This window comes from Lepisma saccharinum, chromosome 13 (genome assembly GCF_977018435.1).
Source record: "Lepisma saccharinum chromosome 13, izLepSacc3.1, whole genome shotgun sequence".
Taxonomy (NCBI): Eukaryota; Metazoa; Arthropoda; class Insecta; order Zygentoma; family Lepismatidae; genus Lepisma; species Lepisma saccharinum.
Genome location: NC_139241.1, coordinates 74031270 through 74044334, shown reverse-complemented (window position 1 = coordinate 74044334; position 13065 = coordinate 74031270). Strand labels below are relative to the sequence as shown.

Sequence of the window (13065 nt, the reverse complement as noted above, 5' to 3'; positions counted from 1 at the left end):
TTTTTCGAGTCCAAACAGTGATCATTACTTTAAGGAAGGTTCAAATTTCGTGTGACAATGATTTCCAAAATTCTACAATAATTAGTATTTGTGCCGTTACCACGTTTGTTACCTTCCTGTGACGCAGAACAGTCTGAAGACTTCCGAAAGGGAACATAGCACCAAACATGATATTCTACAACAGCAACTATTATTTTACATCATTAAGTTTGGAGTTGTTAGCATTTGTCGACGTGTTCCTTCACTACTTTAGTGTGGATACAACGTTTTTTACAAACCAATTTATCTTTGTTTTATAGCGATTTCATCATGCTATGTATGCAATTACGTCTGTAACACATACTGTGAAGTTTTAGCGATTACTTAGACAAAAACGTTTTAAGATTTTGTTCAAAATCTAGTAGTTCTGTTACGAGAGTCAAGTTTAGGTCCCTAGTAGGTTACGATCTGTTAGAATTACCTAAAGTAATATCGCTAAATGCTTTCTAAAAAAAAGTTCTAAATTACCTGTACATTCATTCCAACTAGTCTACGATACTCCGTGTTCTAAATACATAATAAACTTGCATTTTTGGGGGCAAAATTTTCACTTCAATTAATGTAAGAAAACAAAAGTGTTAACTGAAACTCATTTTGGGAACACGTTTGTATCATATCGTCAATTTGTGACAGTTCGGTCACTCGTCTTCATTTGTTCTTAAGATTTGTAACATCCTCTGTCATTGGTTAGCATTGGTTAGCAGACGAATTACGTGGCAGCAGCAAATTTGAGCCTCATTCCTGCTGCTGCCACGCGCGTGGCAGCAGGAAATTTTTTTCAAAGTGTAATTAACATTTTTACATTTTTTTTTCTCCTGAAAACAAGAATTGGCAGCAAGAGTTATAGAGTCAGTGGCGGCGATTGGGTTACAAAACTCGGAACGCGAAATTCCATAACAGGGGGGGGGGATAGCATAGTGCGGGGCAATGGCTCCCTCGCCCCTAATCGCAGACACTGGTATGAGTTGTTTGTGAGCATTATAATTCGGCCATTTTCCTACAATATATGACCATGCATTGAAATAAACACGTCAATAAGCAGAGGTCAACATATCCTTCGCCTCAACAGGATTTCATATCTTAAAAATACAACACAGGATATATAGAATGAACGTGGCCGTTCTTTTGTGAATATTTACTGTACCGAGCCAGCCGTCGTCAGAATTCAACCCCTCCTCCCCCTCTGATTTTTGTGGCAACGCCATTTAGGTGTGGAAAATTATGTAGTAACATTCATTCATATCATTTAGTCTAATTACAGTTAGTCTTTTTATCAATATATTTCTTCTTTGAAATACTTTGCTTGACTAGGGAAGAGAAGATATTTGAAGATATAGTGATGTATATATTAGTTTTATCTTCCGTTCAGGCAAACTGGAGAGTACGCTGTGGTCGCATGCATTCTGTTTTTGTTCAAATACGTGTTATGAAACGAAATAAGCATTTGACACTTAAATTAGTGGTTTAGTCTGCGGAAAATAAGTTGATTTGGAATAAAAGGAAGGTGTTGTGATATTGTTGAACGTTGTTTATGTTGAAGCAGGCGAAATATGCTTAGCGTCGAATGTTCGTATTATAATTGTAGGAATGGAAACGTATTCTACTCTTTTCCTGTAGACGACAAGCAAAGGTATTTTTTTCTTCTTTATAGTTTATTTCTCTCTCTTTCTGTGTGTATGTGTGTGTTCGTATGTGCGTGCGTGCACGCTAAAATAATTACAGGTGTTGAGATAGAGTGGGAAATGGTCCACCATGGGGAGAATGAAAACTTGTCAATTCTGGAATGGTCGGACTGTGTCTTTGAGACTCGGAGGTTTGCTACTACTGAAACATCTAATAAGCATCGCCTCATCGCTGATGAATTTCAGTAGGTACTAGTTTACCATCCTTCGGACAGATTTCTTTATTTCTACAGAAGAAACTACTTACCGTAATAAGTTCCTGTAGTATTGTCTAACATCTGGAAGGTGTTTTGTGTGATGTGGGAATGTTTCATAGCGGAAATTCAACCATTGATGCATAGCCCTACGAACCATTCATACATAGCCCCACGAAACATTTCCGGTAAGGTTAGGTTAGGTACGGTCACAATAGGTTACAATAGTTAAAAATTGGTTTCGAAAAAAATATGCGTAGCCCCACACCATTCTCGCATAGCCCCACACACCATTCTCGCATAGCCCCACACACCATTCTCGCATAGCCCCATGAACCATTGACACATAGCCCCACAGACCATTTGCGGAAACGTACGTTCTTCAGTTACAAAATCACTTTTTTTTAAAAAAAATGATGAAAATAACGTGAATACACGTTAAAAAATGATCCACGAAGCAGATAGGTAAGTAGAAATGTCAATAATTGACGAAACTCAGAAGTTATAGGTGTCCGAAGGATAGTAAACATTTACCGAAATAATACATAGCTGGCAAATAGAAAAATATGAATGACAAAGAAGTAATGTAGTTTCCTTGAAATTAAGTGACCCCAGGTTCGGTACCCAGTGGAGGCATATAGTGGTGCGGGTTCCACTTTAAACTGTAGGTCCAGTCCTGATTAGTCTATTTCTGCATAAAATAGACTTAAAAAATGAAAAAATCACAACTCAAATAAGATATTTGGAATGTGTTACTTGTTAACCAATTTCATCAGATTAGTTCGCAGCTCAGTATAGTTGATACGAGGACCCGGCATGGGTGTCCTCAGAAATTTTTGCAAAAGGGGAGGGGGGGCAAATGATAAAAGTTGAATAGAGACCCCCCTCCCCTTTTGCAAAAATTTCTGAGGACACCCATGCCAGGTCCTCGTATCAACTATACTGAGCTGCGAACTAATCTGATGAAATTGGTTAACAAGTAACACATTCCAAATATCTTATTTGAGTTATTTTCTTGTAGTTTACGGTTATTACAAGCATAAGAAAACAGTTTTTCTTTGTGACGTTTCAGGAGAACACACGCTCCTTTCATCAGACATTTATTTTCATTTTGACTAAAGATACAGTTATAACAATGGTTAGTAATTTTTAAACAAAAAGAATCCGTTATATAATGGATGTTGTCAATGTTACATTGTTGTAATATAGCAACTTAACTGTGAAAAAAGCAGTCTGTTGTATTTTTATTTGAGACTTTTTAAATTATGAATCCAAAATATCATCAGGCAATTCAAATTCATCATTGTTTTCACAAAGTCTTTTGATGTTTTCTGTTACATTAAATTTCAAAGATGGTGGCTTACTCCATTTGTGAAAAAGAAAACTCCATACTGGATCTACGTTACCATTTTCATTATTTAATTTATTCCAGTGTTCTTCTGCAATGAACGAAGCTTCCCAGACATTCAACTCTGTGTTTCCCGTTAATCTTTTTAAAACCCTTCTCTTTTTAATCAAATGTTTCTCTTCGATGATATGAGTTGACAAACCTGTTCTTGGGTTTAGATTTATAATGTCCAAATCATGTTCGTGCCATCTTATTGCCATTTTCCTTGCTGTTTGTCCCACATAATCCTTTGAACATGAACAACTTATATTATATATTCCTGTGGTTTCTGCATCTGGTAGAGAGTTTCTCATTTTGAATTCATTAAATGTACCTTCCAAACTTCTTGGTGATTTAAAAACAATTTTGAAATCAAAACTTCTGAAAATTTTTGCAATTTTATGTGAGAATCCCTTGTGGAATGGAATGCACACAAATTTCTTTTCAACAGATTTTTCATCTTTGTCTGTATTTCTCTTTTCCTTTAGTTTTCTTGCTACTTGTTTTTTGATTTGGTTTATTCTGTTAGTGTGAAAGCCATTTTCTTTTGCTATATTAAAAAGCCTTTCTTCTTCATTTTTGATATCCTCATTATTAGAACAGAGTCTTTGTGCTCTCAGGAAAAAATTTAAAAATATGTTATCCATTGTTATACGTGAATGTTCTGAATTGGTATGGATGTATTTTTCACCCGCTAATTTTTTTCTATGGACTGATGTTTGAATTGTTGAGTCAGTTGTCTTAATTTGCAGATCAAGGAAAGAAATTACATTGTTATTCATGGGTTCACAAGTGAATTTTATGCGACGATGTGATTCATTTAACAATTTAAATACGTCCATGATGGTGTTATCATTTTTAGCAATAATTAGCACATCATCTACATATCTGATGTAGAGTTTGATATTCGCACCTATTGCATTAACAATTGGAGATTCTATGTAATGAAGGAAAATGCTGGAGATGATTCCGGATACTGGGTTTCCCATTGATAGACCATTACTTTGCTGATAGATTTTGCCATCAAATATAAAGTAATTGTAATTTGCACATACAGTAAACCATCGAACCATTTCCCATGATTCTACTGGGTTAACTTTCATCTCAATAAGCCATCTGTGTAATGCATCTGTGGCACCTTCTATTGGGACACTTGGATATAAATTTTCAACATCAAAACTTGCAATACGATACTCATTATTCCAAACAATATATTTTTTTTTTTTTATATATAATGCAAGCAATGCGTACATACAAGAAAAAAACTATTAATCTTATTTGAGTTGTGATTTTTCATTTTTTAAGTCTATTTTATGCAGAAATAGACTAATCAGGACTGGACCTACAGTTTAAAGTGGAACCCGCACCACTATATGCCTCCACTGGGTATCGAACCTGGGGTCACTTAATTTCAAGGAAACTACATTACTTCTTTGTCATTCATATTTTTCTATTTGCCAGCTATGTATTATTTCTATTTTTGAGAATTTATTTATCAATATTTAATTTCATGGTACATATTAATTCATACATAAAATCTCAAATACTGGAAAGGTATTTACAAGGAAAATTCTTGGACTGAGGGCATTGACTTTAAAAAAAATACCGGGACATGGTGTCGCGTGCAGCTTGTCCCTTTGGTGTGAAACTCTTGTGTGGCTTGTCGCGTGTCGCCTGTTTCTTCGGCGTGAATTCTCCCTTAGTCTAAGCAAACTTGAAAAATTTGAAAGGAGTGGTCAGTTGTACACTCTTCTGATGTAGATACATATCTTATAAATCAGTAGACTACTAATTTAGAAAACTGTACCCCCTCCCCCACTTTACAAAAAGAGGCATTAGCCAGCAGCATGACGTCCTGAAACTAAACTTTATCTTATTCCATCTCTCACTCTCCTTTTAAATAATTTTCATCTCCTCAAAATGGTTTCAAAGAGTACTGATGAAGTGAACTAACTAAGAGTATCACAACATACTGGAATAGGTTTACAGTGGTTCTATTTTGTTCCTTTTTTGAAAAGGAAGGTAATATTTGTAAACAATATAAACTTTGTCGAGTTATTAGAAAATAGGTTTCTCTTTACAGCAGCACCTTGAATCTTTCAAATTATTTTAGGGGGTTACAGGGGGTACAACTCAGATCCATTTTTATGCTACAGCTCATGGGAAAGGAGTGTGTGATGGTCTGGGCAGTACTGTGAAAAGATGTGCAGGAAGGTCAAGCCTGCAGCGGCCCTATGATGATCAAATAATTACACCATCACAGCTGTTTACATGGTGTGAGGAAAACATCGACTCCATACAGTTCTTCTTCAATGAAAAACTACACAATGAAGAATAAACAATACTTGCAGATAGATTTCTGTCTGCAAAACCGATACCAGGTACACATAAATTCCACAGTTTCATCCCGGTGTCTGATACAGTGTTGGTGCCAAAGGTATTTTCAACAAGTGAACAGTCATGCACTTTTACTATGTTAGGAGCAGGCATGAAACAGAGGCTGCAACATGCAGAAGTGAAAGGATATGTGACATGTGAGTGAGAACAACAATCATTGGTGGCTTGCTGTAGTCTTGGACAAGATTGAGAATAGCCACAGGCTGAACCTCACCCTTTAATAAAGAAAATTTAAATTTGAAATACGGTGGAAGTTCAGTTTCTGCACCCTGCTGGTCCTTTTCCATAATTTAATTTCAAAAGCGACTATGCATATAAACTACAAGTGCCTGTCTCTCAGATCCTCACCCTTGTGGAAACCAGATGTCCCACTGGCACAAGTTACTACTTCATTTCCTACAGTTTAATTTATAGTTATCCCATTTTTGTACTTTTTAAGAGTTTAATGAGCGTTATAAAATTTTGAGCGCAATCAAGGTTCGCTATTCGACTGTCAAGAGTCAATGTGCTAGCTATCACCAGCTCATTCCAGATCTGTTGCAAAAAAACCACCGACCTTCTTTGCCTGCCGCTGAGGAACTTTTCTCGTCATCCTACAGGCAGATGTGTGAGGGGCAGTGCAAGGGAGGGTGGGGGTTGCCCAGTACGGTCCACGAGGAAGGTCCCGTGGGTTCCTCAACAATGATGCCAACTCTAGCATAATGGTTCGAAACCTAGCAAAATTTGAACTTCGTTGGCACCTAGCACTCTGTGTTTGGCATAATGGAAATCCAGTATCATCTCAAAAACGGGCATCCCTGGGAAACAGAGAAATTGAATTCTAATGAAGATATTTTGAGGAAATATTTATTTTTAAAGAAAATCTCCAGATCTTGTTTGTACTTCTCTAGCGGACTTGTTTCAAACAAAAGGAAGTATGACCATGGGACAAGCTTTTACAGGCCCTCATCCATCCTCTTATTTTCATCTTTTCTTTATCCTCCCCAATTTAACAAGGGAGGAACATTTCATACAAGGAAATCGGTAGAAAGAGTTGGAGGTCACAAAAAAACAAAGGGATGCCGTTACCAGTCATGGAATTTTCTTAAACTTTTTTCAAGCACTATGCTAAACCCATTTTATTGAATGGTCGAAATTCCTAATGTTGCTTAACTACAATAAATAATCAATAATGCAGTTCACAACTCCAAAATAGTAATATAAAAATTGAACTTTAAACTACTACAGTCATCAGAAAATGATGATAATAAATTAATAATAATTGTATTATAATAATAATAATAAACCGTAGCATAATTTTATCACATTTAGCGTAATTTATGAGTTGAAACAGCACCTTTTCTTATCAGGAGGTTGGTATTGGCAAAGCTGTTCTTAATCCACACATGACAGGCAGGGAGGGCCTGCAGCTAACATTACAAATCCAATGGCTAATCCAAGGTACAGGTGATACATGTCACTGTATAATTTAACGCATTTATGAAAACTTTCCTCGGTCTGTTTACCATAACTTCCTACACCCCAAAAATTCCACGAGTCGCCACTGTTATACCTTTTCAAAGGAAGAAATGGATGCAGCAACCATGGCTCTTGAATATTACAGTACAGTAAATTAAAGTTGTTGCCATGAAAGAGAGTTTAATGAACTTTTAGATTTAATTGCAATATTCCCATGTCATAGGTCTTACCTAGTGTATAGTATTTGTTTATACATGCCAAAAACTATGATCCCATTGCAATCCCATAACAAAACTTCTAAGACTTGATGTTGAAATATGTATGTTTCTATTTGTATTTTTTAAATATTTTCAAAAAATTTTCAAAATATAGGTTTTTGAAAAATTTGATTTTCAAAAAAAGTTTGAATGACCTTGAAACGAAAAAAGAAAATTGAAAAGTAGTTATGTGATATATCTAATTAAAGCTCATAGCAAAAGCAACAATTTGGTTCTTATCCCAACCTTCTATGTCAATTCTAGCTTGATTTATGACTTTTTTTGTGATTGCATGTATGCGGCAAATTGTGCTATTAGAGGGCTCTTACTAGAAAAGTACGACAGATAAAAATCTGAAATTTTGCATTTTTTCCTACCTTAGGTAGTACTTCATGACAATTAAGTATGAATAAAATTAGAGATGGTCAGGTGTTTTTCATTGGTTCACTTTTGTAATCAAGGGGTCCCGGGTTCGATACCCGATGGAGGCACAAGTGGTTCGGATCCCACTTTAAACTGTAGGTCCAGTCCCGATTAGCCTTACTGTGCATAAAGTGGACTTCAAACACCAATTCAATCAATCATTGGAGCACTTGACATGGAATGACCCAGTACTCACTCAGTCCAAACACCCTGCTTCGTATATCAGATGTTTTCCCTTTCCGCTGTATCCGTATTATTACTGTAGTCGCTGCGTGCTTTGTAGTTAACTTCCCTCCAAATATTGAACAACATTAAATATTACGTATATTCTTTTGCTGTGTAGAGTTCTCACTTTCATCATGAAGTCAAACACTTTGCACTGAAACAGGAACGAGCTTTTGACAGTGTAACAATTTTTGCAATTGCAACGCATGAATGGGTACACAATGAAAACAGCTGACTGATCAACGATCTCCTCTCCGCGCGTTGATTGACTACAGCGCCATAAGGACAGTTTATTTTGACCAAGCTCCTGCACTAAGCAAAGGCAAAGCAAGAAATTGTTTAAAACATGCATTTTGCTCTCAGTTTGTTCCCCTTCTTTCTTGCGCCTGCCATGCTCGGAACAGTGTGAGCAAAGATACCATAGAAATGTCTCTTTTTTAAAAAAATCCCTCAATTTACAATGATGTTTGGGCTGTCTCCACTCTGCCACACGATCTCGAATGGAATGGCATTGCAACACTTGTGAACACAGCACTAGTAGTGCTCGTCAAGCCCATAATACTGCAAGCTACAAATGCCAATCTGCATGCTGCAAACAGCAGCATCTGAGCACACTGCGACTTGTGCGAAATGAACGCAGCTGAATCTCCAGGCGCTCATAATGATCACCGATGGAGCATGGGAACGTTTGATGTTTTGAAGGATATAGTGTTCAGTGAATAAGTATAATAAAAATTGATTGCATTACAGATGTATTTGGGTGTGCATGTGCAAATAGGCAAAAGCTGCTACTGCCTAGTTGTTAAATTGATTTACATTGTCTGGCCTGGGCCAATTTTCCTTTTTTTTTCTGAACTAATCATGGCATTTTTAACACAGTTTGAGTTCTATTTATATCTGCTAACATATACTTCATCAGCTTAGCGATTACTTTCTGTGTGTTTTCTGGAAAATTATTTTTTTTCCTGCTTACTACAGAGCATTCCCTGACATTCGCTACGAGACTCGGCGGCAAGCAGCCCAGCGTTAGCGCTTGTCTTTCCCGTTGTACGGGTCCGCGACAGTTGCATGCTGCAGTCTGTTTTTTTTGCTCTCCCTGCCTTCGCTCTCTTTCTGTTGACGTTGCAGACTGATGCCAATATAATCCTCCCTCGGAAGTTGTGTTGTGTCCGTGTGTTGAAGATTGAAGATTGTGGCTTAATATGGCATCAGAAAAGTTTACATTACAACAAAGGATTTATCTTGTCGAGTGTTACTTCGGAAAGAGGAATTGTGGAGAAGTGCGACGACGTTTTGCAACGAAATTTGCTGGTGTTCCCGTTCCACATAGGACCACTATATTAAACCTCGTAAAAAAGTTTAGAGTAACAGGGTCAGTTCTGAATAAAAGTGAAAAAAAAAAAAACCCACGTGTACTTACTGAGAAAAAACTCGATGAGATAGGACAAAGGTTAGAACAGTCTCCTTGGAAATCTATCTGCTGCCTCTCACAAGAAACGGGTGTTTCATAAACCCTCTAGGTCCCCCGATTTGTCAGCCTACGATTTTTATTTATGGGGAAGTCTAAAAAATAAAGTATACAAAGACAATCCGCACACCATCCGTGAGTTAAAAGAGAGTATTGTACGAGAAATCGGGAGAATTACAGTAGACGAACTTGCACATGTAAATGCCAATTTCCTTCGGAGATGCCAGGAATGTGTTGCAGCACAGGGACATAATTTTGAACACCTTCTGTAGTCAAGGTTAGTACACAATATGAAAACTGTAATTTTAATAGCCGACGCTACTGACTGTCGTCGACTCCGTTCGCCGGGAAAGACAAGCGCTGACGCCGGGCTGCTTGCCGCCGAGTCTCGTAGCGAATGTCAGGGAATGCTCTGTACTTTATGTGTATTTGATTGCAAGCACCAATACAAACGGCTTCTGTCATCATCTTCATGCGCTGGCCCCCGTAGCAGAGTGGTTATCACATCGTGCTACCATGCCAGGGGTCCCGGGTTCAAATCCTGGGCTTGGCATGGATGTTTGTGAGTGTCCATTCATCAATTTCATAATATCATCACTCATCATCATCTTCGCAAATTATCCAAAAGTGGCACAAGTGAAGTGAAATAAAACAATTTAATCAATGAATCATCTTCATGTGCATAGGGCACCAAGATGTTTTCTGTTTCAGACATGCTTTCGACTTGACTTGGGCAGGTCAGATTTAGGGCTCTTAGCATTAGAAGAACACCCATAAATGCTTTCAACAGCTGATCATGTGGTATCTAGTCCCAAGCGCACTCAGTGGAGGCGATTGGGTCCCAAAGCTGTGGGGGGGGGGCAAGGTGCCAAAACTAGGGGGCAAGGACAGTATATTTCCTTTTGTAGATAAGATTTAGCATAGTGCAAAGGCAAACGTGCCGAAAATGGGGGGGAACAACTGCCCCCCCCCCTCGCCGCCACTGGTGACACTGCTAATATGACAGTACCCAGTATCCAAGGTGACTGTAAATGTGGAATGGCTAATTGCTGGGAAGCATGGGTGCTTGTGCGAGAAACTTTTTTTTTACATTATATTTTTGGCCGTGATCACTTTCACCAGGTGTTGAGAATACCATCCATGACTATTTTCACCAGTTGGTAGGAATAGCATGTGGAGCTCCTTTCGCAGGGTGGTGAGAATACCAGAAAGTGCTGAAGACCAGAAATCAGATGTTGGAAGTATTTACGGAAGTAATTTTAAAGCTAACAGACCCAAAACTGACCTGCCTAACCTAACAACAAAAGCACTTCGGAATGTAATACTCCTTCATACCTACGTCACATGATACATTAACAGTAGCAGTCCATACCAGAAAACCTTCCAGTAAATAGTACTGATTGCCTGCACAAAAATAAATACACAACATATGTTTTGTACCTGCCAACAACTAAAGAACACACAAATTGGTGTACAGACCAGAGTAGGTCATAGTTCATGTGCATTTTGAAACCTGGTGAAAATAGCTCAAATGCTAACCTCACCACCTGGTGAAGCTAGTGAATCTGTATATTTTTTCTAATAAATAGTACTTGCGAAACACTAAACTGCACTATTTACTTTTCTGAAATTTCAAATTTACTTTTACAATTATTTCCACTATTCTCTATAAAATGTGTGAAAATCATTACATGGGCTGGCATGCTTAAATGATGGACATGGATTATACGTATTTTAAACTGAAAGTTTAATTGTGTGCATAATTTCTATGCTTCATTTTTGTTTGTTTTCAGGTGCAAACAATGGTTACTGAAAAGTGGAAGAAATGATTTACTACAGTCTCCTATAGAAATTTTGAAAACTAAATACATATGTCAGGGTCATTTTGAAGGCAACTGTAAGTTGCCAAATACGCAAATTCTATTGGAAGATGCTGAGCCAGTGGACTGTGGAAGCAACAAATGTTCATCAGGTTAGTTATTAACAGTTGTTTGATTTGATTTTAATTTCTTATTTTAAGTCAACTTTATGCACAGAAAGCTAATCGGGAATGGACCTACAGTTTAAAGTGGGATCCGAACCACTATGTGCCTCCACCGGATATCAAACTCAGGACCCCTTGATTACAAGGCAATGGCGTTACCTTGTGTCCATCCTCCACCCACCCACATTTGGGGGTGTGCTATTATTGTGCTGGTGCCATAAATTTAGACCAGGATGCCTGTTCCGCAAAAGTTGTAGGATTCCCCCATTTGTTTTTATTAAATACCTATTAATATAGTTACAATATGTTACAATATTTTTTTTCTAATTAATTACCGAATCTGTTCTGGTAACCAGTACAGGCTTGGTTTACATGAGGCTTGAAACTTGTTTGTCTCAATTAAGTAATGTGAGATTTTTAATTTTTTTTTTATTGTTGGGTAGGTGATTGTTCGGGAAAGGGACTACGTTACAGAACCTAGATTCAGTAAGGGTAGGGAGTGAAGTTTAAGTGGGGATGGAATAGCTAGTACTGGTATAACCTAAGTACAGTTTATACCAAAATTATTGAAATGTCAATATTTTTTTCACTGTAGTACTTAAAGTATCAATCTAAAAATTAACTCCCATGTTGCAATGACTCTCTGAAGGCTAGGGCATGTCAGAGTGTCTTTTTCATTGGGCAACGTGTAGTCAATGCATTCAGTCTCATCGCCACTGTTTTTGGCTTTTGAAATGAGTCCGCTACTTTTGTTTTCAGGTAGTTCCCCAATTGCCCTCATGATGTTGGGTCAACACTGAAATTTTGGGGATTCCCACCAGGAATTAAACCTGGGACCTTGCACCAAAGGTGGAAGTGCTAACCATTTTGCTACGCAGAGCCCAGTGTCAATCATTTTGTGCAGTTTACATGTTATTTCACTCATTATCACTTATTTATAATTTAAATGACTTGCAAGGGACCATAAAGAATGGATCAATAGAAAGATAAATATTCTTATTCTTAGAGAGAATCATTAAACCTAACTGGCAATTAAGACCGAATCATACTAAATTGGATTTTCAGTAGGAATGTTCTAGTTGGCGCTGGACTGGCTACCCATCTGCTAGTTTTCGCTTCACATGATACTTGTTACTGTACTTATCGGTATACTTTCGTTCCCATAAGATATTGCGCATAAAAATATGGGAGAGCAATTTGAGAAATGTTGTAGGAGAATTACTGCTGTTATTAAAAATTAATAAACATAAGTATGAACTAGAAATTGACTCGAAAGAAAATATCGTAATCAATGCGTACTGAACAAGCTTTTTAGTGAACTCGGATAGGCATATGAGATTAGCAGGATTCATTCATAAAAGAATATATTTTGTTCAACTAAATATATCAAGCATTTAATACACTTTTAATAATAAGGATTTTCATTATTGGCTAATGATATTTGTCATTTACAAATCTCATCGCTTTGCACAAAATACCTAAATATTAATGAACTGAACATGAATGCACATTATCTCTCTTACTCTTTCTTTCATCGAGAAGCGAACAAAA

The 13065-nt window shown here is 37.3% G+C and overlaps 1 protein-coding gene across 1 annotated transcript in view; it reads left to right on the top strand.

The window, feature by feature from the left end:
* Positions 1-1429: 1429 nt before the first annotated feature.
* The window catches only part of LOC145997416 (uncharacterized), an 81441-nt gene continuing 69805 nt past the window's right edge, over positions 1430-13065 (top strand). The window contains exons 1-2 of the mRNA XM_083134441.1: positions 1430-1669; positions 11324-11502. Of these exons, the coding sequence (XP_082990567.1) occupies positions 1590-1669; positions 11324-11502 (259 nt within the window). The 5' untranslated portion in view covers positions 1430-1589. The remainder of the gene's footprint in view (positions 1670-11323; positions 11503-13065) is intronic.